The sequence below is a fragment of the Polyodon spathula genome, chromosome 10 (genome assembly GCF_017654505.1).
Source record: "Polyodon spathula isolate WHYD16114869_AA chromosome 10, ASM1765450v1, whole genome shotgun sequence".
Classification (NCBI taxonomy): domain Eukaryota; kingdom Metazoa; phylum Chordata; class Actinopteri; order Acipenseriformes; family Polyodontidae; genus Polyodon; species Polyodon spathula.
In genome coordinates, this window is record NC_054543.1 from 13,253,727 (window position 1) to 13,270,734 (window position 17,008).

The 17,008-nt window shown below is 35.8% G+C and overlaps 1 protein-coding gene across 2 annotated transcripts; it reads right to left on the bottom strand.

Annotated features, from left to right (window-relative positions):
- Positions 1 to 448: 448 nt before the first annotated feature.
- Positions 449 to 14,786, bottom strand: LOC121321851 (nucleolar complex protein 3 homolog). Of its 2 annotated transcripts, none has more exons than XM_041261138.1 (21): positions 14,490 to 14,786; positions 12,952 to 13,156; positions 12,464 to 12,590; positions 12,178 to 12,335; positions 11,784 to 11,840; positions 10,353 to 10,483; positions 9,859 to 10,020; positions 9,284 to 9,377; positions 8,929 to 9,104; positions 8,426 to 8,554; positions 7,780 to 7,911; positions 7,593 to 7,673; positions 7,111 to 7,211; positions 6,841 to 6,913; positions 6,540 to 6,603; positions 6,381 to 6,452; positions 5,826 to 6,007; positions 5,403 to 5,531; positions 5,202 to 5,299; positions 4,827 to 4,911; positions 449 to 3,403 (listed from the first exon to the last, which is right to left on the bottom strand). In XM_041261138.1, the coding sequence occupies exons 1-21, from the start codon at positions 14,496 to 14,498 to the stop codon at positions 3,275 to 3,277; spliced, it is 2,394 nt and encodes a 797-aa protein (XP_041117072.1). In that variant the 5' UTR covers positions 14,499 to 14,786; the 3' UTR covers positions 449 to 3,274. The 2 variants fall into 2 exon arrangements, with proteins under 2 accessions (XP_041117072.1, XP_041117071.1); XM_041261137.1 differs by having other exon boundaries at positions 450 to 3,403; positions 11,784 to 11,843.
- Between the last annotated feature and the right edge of the window lie 2,222 nt (positions 14,787 to 17,008).

Sequence of the window (17,008 nt, forward strand, 5' to 3'; positions counted from 1 at the left end):
GGCTCGTTACCTCCCTGTGTATTCTTGTATGCTGCTGGTTCAGACTTTCAAGTTGGAGTTCACTCTTCATTTATCATTGGCTTTGCTCCCTGTTTATTCTGGTGTTCGATTGGCTCATTTGTAATTTTTTCCAGCTGTCTTTACTCATTGTTTTAATGGTTTATTCTAACTTTGTTCTCCAATGGTTTATTCTAATGTTCTTAATTTATTCTGTAATTGTTTCTTTCTGTCTTGATTTGTTCTCTAAGGTAGTGTTTCCCAACTCCATTGCTGGGGTCCCCGGCTGTGGCTGTTGGTTTTCATTCCAACTGAGCTCTCACTTACTTAACTAGACCCTTAATTTAATTGATAAGTTGCTGAATTAGACCTTTTTAATTGTTTTCAGCTCTTAGAGTTCACATTACTTATAAAATGTTACAGATAACTTGAAATATGCAAATGTTAAGAGCCGAAAACAATTTAAAAGGTCTAATTCAGCAAATCATCAATTCAATTAAGGGTCTAGACACTGGGTCCACAGGACTGGTTTGGGAACCACTGCTCTAAGGTCTTCATTCTTACTGTCTTATACACCACCTCCACTGGCACACCAGACCTGTGAGGGCTCGGTACAGCATGGATACAGGTGGTTGTCCCCTGGCTATTTGTCGAGGCGAGAGAGAACCAAACCATGAAACTCTGGCATTACAAGACATCTGAATAAGGCTGTGAGCAGAGCCAGGGGCTGGGTGAAGGATTTTCAACATTACACTGCATTAGTCAGTGCATGTTAGAAAAAAATACAAGAAAAATTGGAAAATAAAACAATTCTAAACTTATTTACAAAAAGTCAAACAAAATACTGTACATATGTTTAAAACCTTTTTCCCCCCTTCAACATAACTAATTGAGTTTTAGTATGTCGATATAATCAGTAAAATTTGTAGATTATAAAGAAATCCCTAAATCTATTTTAAAAATATAGCGATACAAGATAGTTATATCGTTGGTCTATTAATTTTTGAACATCATTTGTTTGTGCATCTTTTGGCAAATTCAGTTAATTAATAACAATAACAACTGTCTTTCATGTGATATCAGTAGCACCACTCGGCTCTATAGTGGAAAAATAACCCAGGCTCCCCTTAAGCGCACTGTACGGCCCCAGCGTGGCTCGGTTGTAGTGGAAAAGAGGCATTCATGTGTGTCTCACCAACTTCATGTCTTAATTTCTTTCTTACTGTCTAACTTCATTTATTTTTTAACTTACTGTGTATTTACTGTAAGTTACTTAAGTTTCTTTATTAATTCTAAATTTACTGTCTAATTTGTTGTCTTAATTTTTGTCTAACTTGTACTTCTTTTTCTTGATGCTTTATGACTTTTATCTCCCACTGTATTCATTACCAGCCAGTCTATGAAGGTGTCACTCACAGGCAGGGGCTCCCTTATAAAAATATCAGTGTATTGGAGGACACTGGATGGAAAAATATGTTCGTACAAAAAAGGACCCAGCTCAACTCTGGCTGCCATGACGCCAAAAAAAATGTTGAGACAACCAGAACAGACACAGCACTAGTGTTCTCTGCTTAAGCAATAAAAAAATAAATTGATAAATAAGCTTACTTGGACTGATTCGCAGTGTAGTCATCTCAAGTCCCATGTGAGGCACATGTGTTAATACCTCATTTAAAAAAAAAAAAGTTTAATTTACCTTATATACTTTAATGTTTGGCTTTGAATCCCGTTCAAGTCTCAAAGTAAACACAGTTGAGAATAACAAGCCCCCGGTCCACAGCACAAAATGTTCCCTTTCCTCCCTGAAGACAGCAGTTCAAAATCCAGCTCTTGGAGGTGAACTCCTGAGGTATGTAATGGTGTTGGTTGTAACTAAATGGAGAGAAGATCTGCCCTGAGGGAAGAGGAAGTAGGGGAGGATAGAAAGGAGGTGGGGGGTCTGGAAGTGAGGGAGGAGTGGAAGTTGATGGTGTTGCTCCCAAGGAAGGTAAACTGCACTTTTCTGCAAGCAGATCTTTTTTTAAAGATTCTTGTTTGCATTCAATAATTCTTCAGACTTCATTCTATTCTTGAATGCACATAAATTGAAGTCTAAAGAATTACTGAATGCAGACAATAAGAATCTTTAAGAAAAAGAAAAGTGCAGTTTACCTTCCTCAGGAGCAACACCATCAACTTCCACTCTTCCCTCACTCAGGCAGCAACACCCTCAACTTCCACCCACCTCCCTGGCACGATTAGCCCGCTGCACCACCAGCGGTCACAGGAAAGCTGTGTTTCAAACTGAATATAAGGTACATTAAGACACATTCTTTGAAAATAAAGGAAAGAATCAGATGGATTTGAACATACTACTGGAATAGCCCACTGCACCATCTCACTTCCATGGGAAAAGGTTACTTTATCAATTACTTTATAGGAAATGAACCAATTCTGTGAAAACAAACTCAGGAAAATTTACTTCTTCCAAAAAGTGATAATATTAAAAAAAAAAAAAAAAAAACATTTTGGAAAAGATCAAAACCCCCTGAACAGCCAACTAAAAGAGAAAGTCCTGTTGAGATTAAACATTAATTATGACTGCCAACAAAATAAGGTTCTAAAATCACTGCAGCTGTCTGAAATGCACTAGCAACTAAAAGAGAAGTAGTTTAGTGTGCTAAAGTGGTAGACAAGAATTGTCATTATACAACTTTTTTTTGTTGTTCAAATACAGTGTAATGACCTGTCTGCATTCATTACTCAAGATACAACATTCACACATTTTTTAGTTTTTCAAACGCTTTCATTTAAACTATTTTTATCTTGACACTTTTTGTTCCAGTCCCATCTATGCTATGCAGTCTTAACATAGAAGCCCCCAAACATAAAAGTGGGATGTGTAATAAGACATCGAAGGCAGGTTCTCCATTGGGGTCCAAGTTAAAATGAATTGACTTATTGTTTGAAAATGACTCCATTAAATGGCATTCCAACATCTCAAATTAATACCGTTACACTGAATTAGAATTACAAATGTTGACTTGATTTGGACCACTTTACTGGAATTTATTTGAACAAAACAGTTTTTATTACTTTTCCCACCACAATCATACTGTGGCTTGAGAGTTTAAGTTTAGCTGCTGTTCAATATCCACTATCTTCTTTCATTAACACATTCCCATCCGTCTGTTCCTTAACCTTGTTGGCTTTTCATAAAGCAAACCACAATAATAATTTGTGGGTCTCTCTTGCAGTCCTGTGTTAAATACAACTGTCCAAAGCTGGCCACTGTTCTCTACATAAATGCCTTCCTGAAATGCGCTGTAAAATCCAAATCTGATGGAATAGAGGTGGCTTCAAGACGGCTGTCAATTTGTTTCTTCAAATCACTGTCCAGCAATGCATCTCCAATTGTAAACTTCTCCTGCATATACATAAAAAAAAAAAAAATGCTGTTAAGGAAATCTATATCTCTTAAGTTTAACACTAGAACTGCCAGGTAGTCATTTTGACGGTTTATTACAATACATGCTTTTATTGTTAATACAGCCTACAATACTCTATATGTTTGTTATAGCCAGTTTGTTATCTCTTCCTCCACTGAGTTTACAGCAGTATGTCTTTAAATAGAATATTGCTCTTGAAATCTATATGTGTTATCCAAATATCTACTGTAATCCTATCAATTCCTTGAACTGCCATCTTGCCGTCTACATTAGCATATATAGTCTGCTGTCTTCTAATATTACTATTACAAGAACTTTGAGAAATCGAGATTTTGGCGTTTTGATTTGAGGGCAACTACAGACATATTTGCCTTGGCATCAGAAATTTGGAATGACTTCAATGAAAACAGCATTGCCTGCATCAAGCTAAACATAAAACATTACATGGACAAGCAGCTGTTTCCAAAAAAACCACTGTCGCTGGACACAATACATGTCAAACAAGCCTGTCAAATTTGGGATCAAGTTTTGGCTGGCAGCAGACCCTACCCCTACCTGTGCAAAGATGAAACTCGCCCAGCTGGTCAGACTGGGTGACAATGTGTTACTTAGGCTGATGTAACCGAACATAAGAAATGTTGAATTTATTTCACTTCAACTAACAAAACAGTTTGGGGGAACGATGACACATGGGGACGACAGCCTGGTTGGAACAGTAAACAATGCGAGAAGAGAGTTTCCACCACCTGCACAAAACTTAGTACTCAGTGAAAGCAATCACCGGTGTCCAGTTTGCTGTATTTTATAATGTACTGGACATGGCAGCCATCAATTCCTTAATTTTTGTACACGGTATGCACCGGGGAAAATATCAGTAGGAGAGATTTCATCTTGCTAACCACGGAGCTCTGGCAGAAACATTTAGATCAGAAAACTGCAAAGTGACAGGAAAATGCAGCTCAACCTGGATACAGTGTGCATCAAGTGACACACGCAACAGAAAACAATGAGGCAACTAAATGCAGTAAAAATAAAACTTGATATCTGTGCCCAGTGCGAAAGAGCAGTATGTGGTAAATGTACTCGACAAGTTGATAAGCGTTACATTTGTGTGGATTGTGCTAAAAGGGACTACTTTGAAGTATGTTTCCCTGATCGCGCATTCACATTACACAATGGGAATTGAGTTATGCGAGGGGAAAAAAAGTGCCTTATGTTATTTTTTTTAATAATTACTTCGTTTTTACAATTTTGTATGTACATATAGCAGTTTATGCAATATTTTCTATTCAAATGTTTATTTTATTATAGTTTTTCATTTTTTGGAGTAATGCGCTATATTTGCAAATTTTCAAAAGAAAGTCTTTTGTTTATTTTTTCATTTAAATAGCGTTTAAATACCTTTTTCTTTGATGACGGTGTTGCAACTGGAGGATTGAATGTCATTCCTTTTGTACTATAATCCTCAAAAAGGTCAGTAGCTGATCTAGAAAAAAAAAAAAAAAGACATTACTTTTTTGTACAGATGAAAAGTACATATAATCACTATCTGCTATAAAGTCAAGCTGTTTTACAGAAATATCAGTATGCAATGTATTTAAATATATTGGTTGCATAGTTCCAAGATGAACCCTATCCCTGACTAAGCAACAGTTTGACAGAATCAGAACGTGTAGTACCAATGAGCCTTTGGAAAGCATCTTAAAGCGCGATTCGTACAAGCCTTCATAAAGCAGTCATGAATTCCAGAAGTAGAGAGAGGGTTGAACATCTTACTTTCTACTGAGATCCACGTTAAGTGCTCCTGAGCCCTCGCTTGGTGCCCCCACAACGAGATGAGCTGCAAACTTCCGCACAATAGGGTGATAGTGTCTCTAAATAAATAAAAAACATAACGCAAAGAAATAAAGCCATGGCAGGACTTAGAATATTTGCTAATTTAAAAGTAAAGCCGGTATGTTTTCAATGAACACTCACCTGAAGTGTATGCAGCTCCCACAGAGATGTATTCTGAGGGTTACAATACTCTGGTTCATCAAGCTCAGGCAGATATATCCCACTACCCTGCGACTCATTATCCAACAAGATATCAGACTTGGGGAATGTCTGAAATAAAGAGAACATACAATGAAAAAGTATTCGGCCAATGTCAATGGTTCGTTAATTTCTCCTTCTAGTAAGCTGTTTCTTTGACAATGAAATTGCCTTTTGCATTTGCTTAAAAAAACATAGCAGGACATAAGTTTTAAAAACACACACACATATAAATTTTAAAGTGGTGTTACGTAAAAAAAAAAAAAAAAAAAATTGTCATCTAGTTCTACTTTTTGGGTCACTTTTCAAACAGCCCTACTCAGTATGGAGTACACAGCGTGGGTGTTGGTGCAGTTCATTACTTACGTGCATTAGCACCCTGTTTGTTGCCAAGATGCCGATTGTTGAATTTGGTAGCACTTGTAGAGAGAGCGTGGCGAGGCGTTTAATGAAAGCAAGCGCTCGCTGCACTGAAACCTGCTTCCTGCGCTTAGTCAACATCACGTCCAGACACTGCAGGACAATGATCATATCATCATTCGCAGTACCTGAGGGAACAAAACGCAACTTTACAACTTGTGCTTAAATACATGCAAAAAAAAAAAAAAAATGTGCTGCCACTAAATGTATTGCCATTTTTTCACAAAATGAACTTGGCAGAAAGTGACTAAAATCGAAGGCGTTTAACAATAATGCTTTGCTGAATAACGGATCATACAGACAAAAACAAAAATGTCATGGCTATGTTATAAAACATCACATTCAGACATCAAAGTCATCAAGAGAACACCTTTAGGCCAAATCAAAGCCAGGTGTCTTGCATTATTAGATCCATGGTTCTGGTTTTGTAAAAGGTTCTGTCAAAACTGAAGGACTGAAGATTATTCATATACAATAAAAAATAAACACAAAAAAGCATACCTGCATGTAGTCTGAGAAGAGTTTTGTAGAGGTGCGTGTAGAATTTCAATGGGTCAATGTTCAATACATCACCTGCAACAGAAAGTTATTTGTCATTTTACTGAAATATAAAAGGATAATGAATTGAAAGCACTGAAAGAATGGTCTTTAATGAGGTACCTTGACCAGAGAGAACATGAAAGGCGGTCTGAATACAATGAAGGCTTTCCCTGTAGCTCAAATCCTACGGGAAACAATTAAAATAAAAAACATGTTGGAATAGAAGACATACACAAGTAAAAACAGTTTGAGGGTAATGTGTGCTTTTTTTTTTTTTTTTTCACTTTACATGTACCAGAATGTATATGGCTTTGATAATAAAAATTTATTTCAGGTACAAAAGGCCATAGTTTAGAATTAATATTCAGTGCTTTTTGGATTTAAAACAGACAAAATAAAAACGCCCAAACACTTGCATTACCCCAGATTCAATGAGTTTGTGCAGCACAATCAGCAAATCATCAAAGAACTCCACATTAATAAGGTGGGCAAACCTAATGGGGGAAACAAAGTTCTTTTAGACTGAATTTATGAGGCTAGAAGCAATAGCAAATTATACAAAATCATTCTTATTGTATATGACTGGGTAGGCCTTCATTGTATTCTTAAAAAAACAACATTAAATATTTTTTAAAAGTATAATCAGGATGTAACACACATTTCCGTCTGAAAACTCCACTTAATGTCTTACTTTGCAAGACCTTCCAAAACACAAGAGAGCAGAATTGACTTCTGAGCTTTCTTCAGTATCCTGAAGTATGTTAAAAACACAATGTTCAGGGTCTCTGTATGCTGATTGAGAGAAAAAAACACATAGAATTGTTCATGTAAATTAATTCTGACATTGTCAACATATCTTTGAGTATGTACAGTAAACACTTGCAACTAGCCTATCCAGATGACACACCCAATAAAAGACATAAAATACATTTTCACTCTACCAATTTGGAAATGCAGAAACACATACAATACAACTAACACAGCAAGTGTGAACTACATGCATTTCATGTACTGGTGGTAGTTTGTTTTCAAAAATTGAGGTTAATAGTTTTATCATCAACCTTATTACACACGTCTCGCACTACCACCATGTGCAATACGCCTGTAAAACACTGAGTTTACAGAAAAAACTACTGTTCACCATGTCCTGTATTATCTCCAGAAACCACCTACCAGTTTAAGCTTTTTCTCTTTGCTTTCTGTTGCTTCAGCTTCTAGAAGTTCTTTTTCTAACTTCTCTTCAGCTTTCTTCCACTAAAAATAAATACAAAATACGTTGTTTTAAGATGATTCACACTTCAAGAGCTCAAACCCCAGCAGCACATGAGCACCACAGTGTTGTAGTAAAATGAAGAGTGACCTTTCTTTGCATTCGTGAGAGATGTTTTCTCTTTTCTTTGCAGTTCATGAATCTCTTTTTGGGGGCAATATCATCTGCATCTTTCTTAACTTCCACTTCTTTTACTCTCAAGCAAAGCAGAGCCTTCAGAACCTGTTATTAAAAAAAATCACAGAATAAGTGCTACTTTGACAGGTAAAGAGATATGAGAGGTATAATGTTTAGCTTGTAGAATTGTACAGTATATAATACAATCCATGACCTGGTTATTAAATAAGACTGTTTTCTTCTAAACAATATACCCCCATATAGAACATTGCGTCCTATGTTTACTTGGCTGAATTTGTACACAGTGCTTGAAATTGTATTGATTTTGCATTCCTTTAGATTTTACAGTGCCAGAATTATACATTATACCACCATATACTATAACTGCTACCACATATACACTTGATTTTATCATTCCCAGTACATATTTTAGAGGATTATACTTTGGCTAAAGACCATGACATTTCAAATAGTGTCAAGTGGCTTTACAAAATGATCACAGATGGATCATGTTTTTTTCTGTAGGCGTCTTGAGATACGACTATAAAAGATGACTCCTTGCTAATTGGTCCTTAATATACATGTAGTATAAATATTAAACAGCTACAGATTTACTTACCTCTGGTTTGACTTCATAGTTTCTACTTTTGACAAGACCAGAGATCACTTTAACCATTCCGAGAGAAGCCTGACCAACTTTGTCTTGTTTAAAAAGCTTCCTCACTGCTTCACAGCTCATTTCTGAAATCTAGAAATAAAACAGGAGGAACAGCGAGAATTACTTCGCACAGTACAATGACTCAAGCGTGTTCACTGAACAGCTAAGAAACTGGCTTTTAAAATTGTTGTACAGACGTTCTTAAAAGTTTGCTTTTATTTTTCCTTCTTAAGATGGCCTTGCCCATTGTTTACAACAAAAATATCTGAACACACTTAAACATAATTGCAGTAGTCTATTCCAAAATTTTGTTTATAACATTTAACTCAGTGCACCATTTTAGTAAACTATTTAAAAAGATATTCTTCCACAAACCAAGGATCACCAGTTTGGAATATCAATTAAACAATTTATCAATTGTAACTGTAATTCACAATTAAACTAGGAGGAGAAGAAGCTGTCACCTTTTTACAGTCGTGATTCATAAGGGGTACAATCATCACTATGATATTGTTGTGGAAGTTGAAGTGAGGCAAAGCCACCAGGAGCTCACAAAGGCACTTCACGGCTACTTCAGCCAGACCTTTGTACGACTTTAATGAAACAACTTCGCTTTTCTTTTTCTTCATCTGTTTCCAGTCTATGGGAAGAAAACAGAAAACCTCTTGTCAAATAAATACACATTTCAGCCACCTCATGACCATCTTTTTTTTAATACTTGCTATGAAACAAGTAATTGCTATCTTATGATGTAATGATTGTAACTCAAAAAGTCTGTCTAGGTATTTAAGCATTAAAATATATTTGATCTTCCCATACCTTTAACAGTTTGCTCCAAGTTCTCAAGGTAAAACTTGTACTGACTTACTAAACCTTCTTCAAACTCTCTTAGTTGCTGGGTTTCTTTTTTAACCTAAAAATGAAACACACATACAAGTTAGATGCTCGGTCGCTATGGAAATAACCATCTTTGGTAACAATCCTTAATATTGCTTGATGCCACAAAGCAGACATAAGAGAACAAATGTGTATCAAATTGCTACATTCTACATTAATGTACTGCAAGATTTCCAACAAATAAAGCATGCAGTGTTTATATAACATAACAAAAACAAAGTCACTAATTCTCTGAAAGGTGAGGTTTTGTATATACAGCACAGACTGCAACTGAAAATGCAGTTTATGCAACTTTAGAGGTCTTTCCAGTAACAACAACAACAAAAAAAAGGAGGTATCTATCTACCTATATATATAGTTTTTTTAAGGCTGAAAGATACAGTAAATAGCAACCTTAAAGGGCACAGGAATCTGCAGTACATTACAGAATCATCAATAAATCCCTGTACACTATTTATACAAGAAAAAGCAATACAATTATTAGGCTCCCCCAATACCTTCGTAGACTTTTCTGCTTCAGTCAAGGGCCGAATCCTGTAAGAAGGAACTATGTCCTTAAAGATCTCCATCAGTGAGACCATCACTAGCTTTCGAACTGTGACGGCCACATAGGGATCCAACTCTACCAGCATTGAGCGAAGCTCCTTCAACTTCTTAATCTGGGGGAAAAGTAAGCAAAGATTTAGAAGCAGTTGCACCACCAAACGCTCAAACATGATAGCTTAGTAACATTTGGACTGTAAAGCCAAGCAGGTAAGCAAATGGACAACAAAAACACATCGCAATCATGTTCAGTTTTACACAATTTTCTCCCTCTCTCTCTGAGTTTAGCCTACTTTAAACAGACTTGTAATAAAACATGTTATTATACTGGTAATATTTAAAACCTTAACTACACAAACTATTTTACAAACTGCACTTGTAAGTCTGTCTGGTCACTAAAATCATTAAAACAGAAATTGCTTTCAAAGCTTGCTGATGCAACACTTACATTGGCTGATGGATCTGACAAAATGGATGATCCCAGAGCAGCAATGCAAACTTTTCTCTCCTCTAGTCTCTTCCTCCGTAGGACCACCAGATCTTGTGTGGTTAGTAATGGAAGAGGCGTCGGAGCATTAACTTAAAATTAAAAATATATATATAAGTCTTCTGATGGAATTTTGAGCAAAAGGATGGTCTGGAGGGGGTGCCAAGATATTAGAGATTAAGTCTTCTGGAAATTTAAAACTGATGGCTGTGTATTATATTTAGGGCTTCTGTTAAATCGTTTTTTATTCATTTCATTTTATGGTGCTTATTTTTGACTATTTGAGCTATATGTAAAAAAAAAATATTTTTATTTTCTACGGTGCTTTCACTTTTTATATACTGTATGAAATTATTGTTTTAATTTTTTTCTGTCAATATTTATAGTAACTCAACAGTACTTGCAAACTTTCAATTGTACCGATTTTTTTTTTTTTTTTTTTTTTTTTTTTTTACACACACAACGAAATCCTTATGGTCACTGGTATATTCTTCTGGGGTTTTTGTTTATTTATTTATTTCGTTTTTTTTTTTTTTAAAATTTTAATTAATTTATTTTTTTACATTGACACAATTCTGTTTTAAACTCCACGAATGTGTAAATATTCCCTGTGAAACCATAATATAGCTTTAAATCTCTTGAGCAAGAATAATCTTCCATTTCTTGTAATCTCATTTTATATCTCTCGAGCGAGTTACAATCCTTCACTAGAAATGTTGGAATGTGCTGCCACTCGGTTGTTGGAGTGGGTTTAAGAATTCAGAATGAATAGGTGCTAGATACAAGTCAGGGAGGAGAGGCATTGCCCAGCTGAACTGTACAAAGTTTTCACAGTCGTCCGTCCACCCCCCCCACGGGGTAAGGAGTCAAGTCAACGTCACTTCAGTAACCATTCCAGTGTTTTTCTGTTGTTTACTGGATATAACAGATTTTATTTTGTTTAGTATTGGGGGGGTGTTTGATCGGGTTTTATCGGTTAAAACCAAAAATCAGAATCCCTAATTATATTGTGTGTCAGTTTTTAAAGAGCAGCAGTAGGCACATAAAGAACAATGTGCATCTTATTTTGACATTTTCTGTAGCTGCGGGGCGAAGTCTACTGACAGACTCAAATAAGAACTAAAGATCAAACAAATATTACAGCAGTATCTTGTGAAGACAACCAAAATCATTGCGCAACTACCAGGTTTTGAAGTAGTTTAGCTGAGTAACCTGGTTGGTTCAGAATCAAAACAACAACTTAAGTGTTTATGAATTAGTTTCAGAAATATTTACAGTACAATGCAAAGAACACTTGGATGCTTTACACATACTTAAACATCACCTAACACCACCAAAATGTAAGACTAGTTGACTGACAACACAGATACAAATCCTCCCATTTTGTTTTACCTTCTTCAGCACCATCACCACCATCTTCATCCTGATGTTCCTTCTCTGCTTTCTTTACTGCTGCAGAAATAGGACATTAAATATAATTGAAAAAATAGTGAAATAAATTACAATACAAAAAAGGTCATATTTTCACAATTTTACACAACGTGTTTACTGTAATGACACAAAACAAATGTACATATAAACAAATCAATTCTAAACATCTCAGTTAAAAAAAGAAAACACAAACAGGAATAAAAAACAACAAGTTAGTAAGAACTCAAAATAATAAATCGTTTTAAAAAACAATCGTGCTAGTAATTGAGCTTTTTATTAAGATGTGACAAGTGATTTAGCGCCTATCCAGATCATGGAGCCGGTTAGTGAATGGTTGACATAGATTGTTCGGTACCTGGTCTCTCCATAGTCTGGGGAATAATGCCAGTCTTGTCTTTGATGGGCAGCAGGTGAATAAGCTCTTTTTCCTGCTCCTTCTGCATCAGTCTAGGCAACTTCTCATACTTCTCCATCACATTCTCCCGTTTGCGCTTCCTGGCATGAACTGGCTCACTGTACAATAATGCAGATAAATTAGAATTTAACAGGGTTATTACACAGCTTATAAAATCAACAGTTACTGCTGCAAGAACTAAACACACATGATTCTGATTTTCCACAGGGAATCACTCATACTGTACCTGGAAGAAAGGTCTCTCGTTAGGAATGAGGCCTTTTGGGCCATGGCCTTCATCTGCTCCAGATCATCCTCTTCCATCATATCCACAGGGAGAGATTCCTCAAACTCCTCCTCGTCCTCCTCATCCTCTGTAATCAACACATTGGGGGGGGGGGGGGGGGGGGGAATTGAACATAAATATGTGCTTTCCTTAGTTCAAAACACAGCATGCACAATAGAATCACAACAAATGCATATGTAAAGATTCATATAATTGAATTCAGAGCATGGGTAACTTCTTGTAAGACATGTCTGTGAAAAGTTTGATTTCTTCTCGGGGCAATTTAAAATCTAACAGTCACATGCATTGCAAAGCCTGCACTCCACGCTGGTCTCCAGAGATACAGATCACTCATGGAGGATAGCATTTAAATTCAAGTTGAAGCACTCATATCAGCACCTACAAACACTAATGATGATTGTAGACAATGCAATGAGAAAAACTCCTACCTGGCCTTTTCTTGTACCGCTCCAGTGGAAGAGGAGTTTGGGTTGCAGCATTATTGAGAGCTTGCCTGAGCTTCTTCTGCTCCTTCCGGTGTTTCTTTGCGGTGCTTTGCTGCTTTAACTGCCTGTTCTTTAGTTTGTTTTCAATCTTGATATTGCTGGTTTTCAGCAATTTACGAAAGCTTGGTGCTGTCTTCTTGCTTTTTCTCTGGTGGAGGAAATTGATCATAATACATTAACAAACAATTGGGACTGCTGTGGTCACCCCAGTAAAGCTTGGTCCGGTGTAGTGCCATGGCTGTAACTACTCACTCTCAGCTCTACTGTATGAATATTAATGATTTAGATTCTGGTATAGTAAGCAAACTTGTTAACTTGCAAACTTGTTAAATTTGCAGACGACACAAAAGTAGGAGGAGTGGCAAACACTGTTGCAGCAGCAAAGGTCATTCAAAATGATCTAGACAAGATTCAGAACTGGGCAGATACATGGCAAATGACATTTAATAGAGAAAAGTGTAAGGTACTGCACGCAGGAAATAAAAATGTACATTATAAATATCATATGGGAGATATTGAAATTGGAGAAGGAATCTATGAAAAAGACCTAGGAGTTTTTGTTGACTCAGAAATGTCTTCATCTAGGCAATGTGGGGAAGCTATAAAAAAGGCTAACAAGATACTCGGATACATTGTGAAAAGTGTTGAATTTAAATCAAGGGAAGTAATGTTAAAACTGTACAATGCACTTGTAAGACCTCATCTTGAATATTGTGTGCAGTTCTGGTCACCTCGCTATAAAAAAGATATTGCTGCTCTAGAAAGAGTGCAAAGAAGAGCGACCAGAATTATTCCGGGCTTAAAAGGCATGTCATATGCAGACAGGCTAAAAGAATTGAATCTGTTCAGTCTTGAACAAAGAAGACTACGTGGCGACCTAATTCAAGCATTCAAAATTCTAAAAGGTATTGACAGTGTGGACGCAAGGGACTTTTTCAGCCTGAAAAAAGAAACAAGGACCAGGGGTCACAAATGGAGTTTAGAAAAAGGGGCATTCAGAACAGAAAATAGGAGACACTTTTTTACACAGAGAATTGTGAGGGTCTGGAATCAACTCCCCAGTAATGTTGTTGAAGCTGACACCCTGGGATCCTTCAAGAAGCTGCTTGATGAGATTTTGGGATCAATAAGCTACTAACAACCAAACGAGCAAGATGGGCCGAATGGCCTCCTCTCGTTTGTAAACTTTCTTATGTTCTTATGTTCTAATATCTAGACTGTTGATAGCGATGTGTCAGATAGGAAAGCCCCGTCAAACAATTGTTTATTTGGCTTTGGTAACTTTTTTAGAAAATAAAAATATCACAAAGACAGATGGCATAAAAAAAAAAAAAACCCTAACAGACCTTGACAAAAGGATGCATAAGAAATAATAAATTATATTTATATTTCTGAAATTAATTGTTAGACTATCTGACATTCTACACTCAACGAGTTTTACTCAAATCACATCTAGAATAATAAAAAGATTATACACTTACCGGTGCCATTTTTTATTAAACTTTCTTCCAGGGGATGTTTTTGCTCACCAGAAAAACAGATTTCGCTTCCAACAAAATTTTAGTAAAAAAGTGTCATATCGAGCGTGGTTATATGCAAACGTATAATAATGTACAGCAACCCAAAGTAACACTAACGTGTAATCTGAGTTTCTACTTCTAGTAACAAAAACGCCAAACCTACTATTTACATATAAACAGTAGTCTTTATAAACGAGTTACTCTCCAAAAATTAAAACACATGCGGCTTTCCAGCAATCGGAAGTTAATCGTGTAGTCAAGTTAAACGATAGCGTCTTAGTGGCCGTTGTAGGTGTTTTATCAGAGCGCCACCAGACGGCGTGGATGATTACCAACAATCATTTACTCAGATTTTAGACAACACAGATGTCCAGCATGCAGTGTATGTGAATGGGAATTGGCAACACATCATTGTTCTCTCACTCTGGACATGGGGATAGAGCAATACCGAGCGAATACATTTGTAACATTCATCAGCAAAAATGACTGAGACAGTCAGTCATGCTTACCCACCTATTTGTGAATCCTGGTTGTGACTGTTTTGGTTAATGAAGACTATTTAAAACCTGTAGCACACATTTTACAAAATACTTATAATACACCTTGTCCCTCTATGTGTGTGCATGTATATTTGCCATACTTACATTTTGCACCTGAATTGTCAAATTTTTATTAAAAGTTAGCATACATGTTTTCCATAAATTCTTTAGGTTTATGGCTTGTGATACCAACACACAGCCCATCTCTATCTCTAATCATAATTTATAAAACACAATTCAAGCTAAATAGATTAAAGCAACAGAAAAGAGAATGCCCATTAATACGTTACTTCTATTTTTGATTCTGTAGTGTGAGAATATGCTAGTAAAAATGTGTTATTGACTAGATTTAAATGCACTGCATAGTGTCAATATTACATGCTTATATACAACTGTAATGGTTCTTATGCTAGATTCCATCATTCCAGTCATTTGAGGGGTGTCGCTCCAAAATGACATTGCTTGGGATCTGTCATTTGCAGAGTATTATTTTTTTTACTATGCTGCTTTTACTTTTAAAATATATGGCATGCATAACATGCAAAAAATATATCAAATTATTTTTTGCATGTTTTTTCTTTCTCTCCTTGTTACAATTCTCCGTAGTTATTGTTTATGCAGATTGCTGCCTGCCACACAACAGATCAGTATATATCCTGTAAAACTTCTATATTGTCACAAGTTTGGTATGAACTATATTTGCATTAGAGCAGTTTCCATAAAATTATAACGAGTATACTTAGAATGTAGTCAATACTGCTTTCAGCTCTCGACCTGAATAACATTTAAACAACCAAAAGTACAGGTCTGTGTATTTTATGCCAAACAAAAGTAAGAAATAACACACTTCAAGGCACTCTGCTTCCGACATTTATTTACACAGGGGAATTGTAACTAGTGGTCTGTAACAGGGAGAGAGATCCCATCTATTTACAATCAATTTTATATACAGTACCTCCTTGGTAAGTATGAAAAACTGTACAATAGAGCAGGAGTAGAAAAAAAGAACAACATTGCATTGAACCATTGAATATATAAATTAAAATCAAAATAGAATCTAGACACATACTACAAGGAGAATAAGCTTTAAATAAACAGCTAACACCAAAGCAACATAAAATCCCAACATAAATCAATTATGTGTGGTCAAATAAAACATACAAATAATAATACAGAATTACAAACTGTTGAAACAACAGAAGAAAAAAAAAAAAACACAACTGGTAAAGTAAAATACAGGAAATGTTGCTATAAGCGAGTGTACTCATGTTTTCCTACAAACAAGGACGGCAATGAAAATAACAGGAGTCAGCCTTTTTATTTACCACACTATGCATAAAAATAGAAAGAAACACCAATTAGTTACTGCTTTCTAACTATCAAAGCTGTACTGTTATATTAGTAGACATCACCAAAGCTCGCAACCACATAGTTTACATCAGCTTTTGTTTGCCATCTAGATGGACCCCCACCCCCCCCCCCCACCCCTCCCAAAAATAAGAAACCTGCGTATCCCTGTAAAACATTTAAACGCCATGTGTCGTTCTGTGTTCTCTATTGCACTTGATAAGAAGATGCAGTGTTTCTTTAGAATAATTCCATGTGTGCAGTATTGGTCAGAAAAAAAAAAAATCACATTACAAGGCTTCGTTTATTTTGTTTTTTTTTGCTATATTTTCTGTCAATCCAGGCTAACTCTATCCAGGGTAATTTGATTAAGTACAGCACTTCAACAGAATAAACACCTTCTAGTACCTGGCAATCACAATTAAAACACCATCAGAAGCAATATATTTGTTAAACAGAGTTTATCATAAGGAATGTTTCTATAATTACATTTAATGTGGTTTAGAGATAGTAAGTGCAGCATATGAATTGTGAGATATAAATATATATATATATATATATATATATATATATATATATATATATATATATATA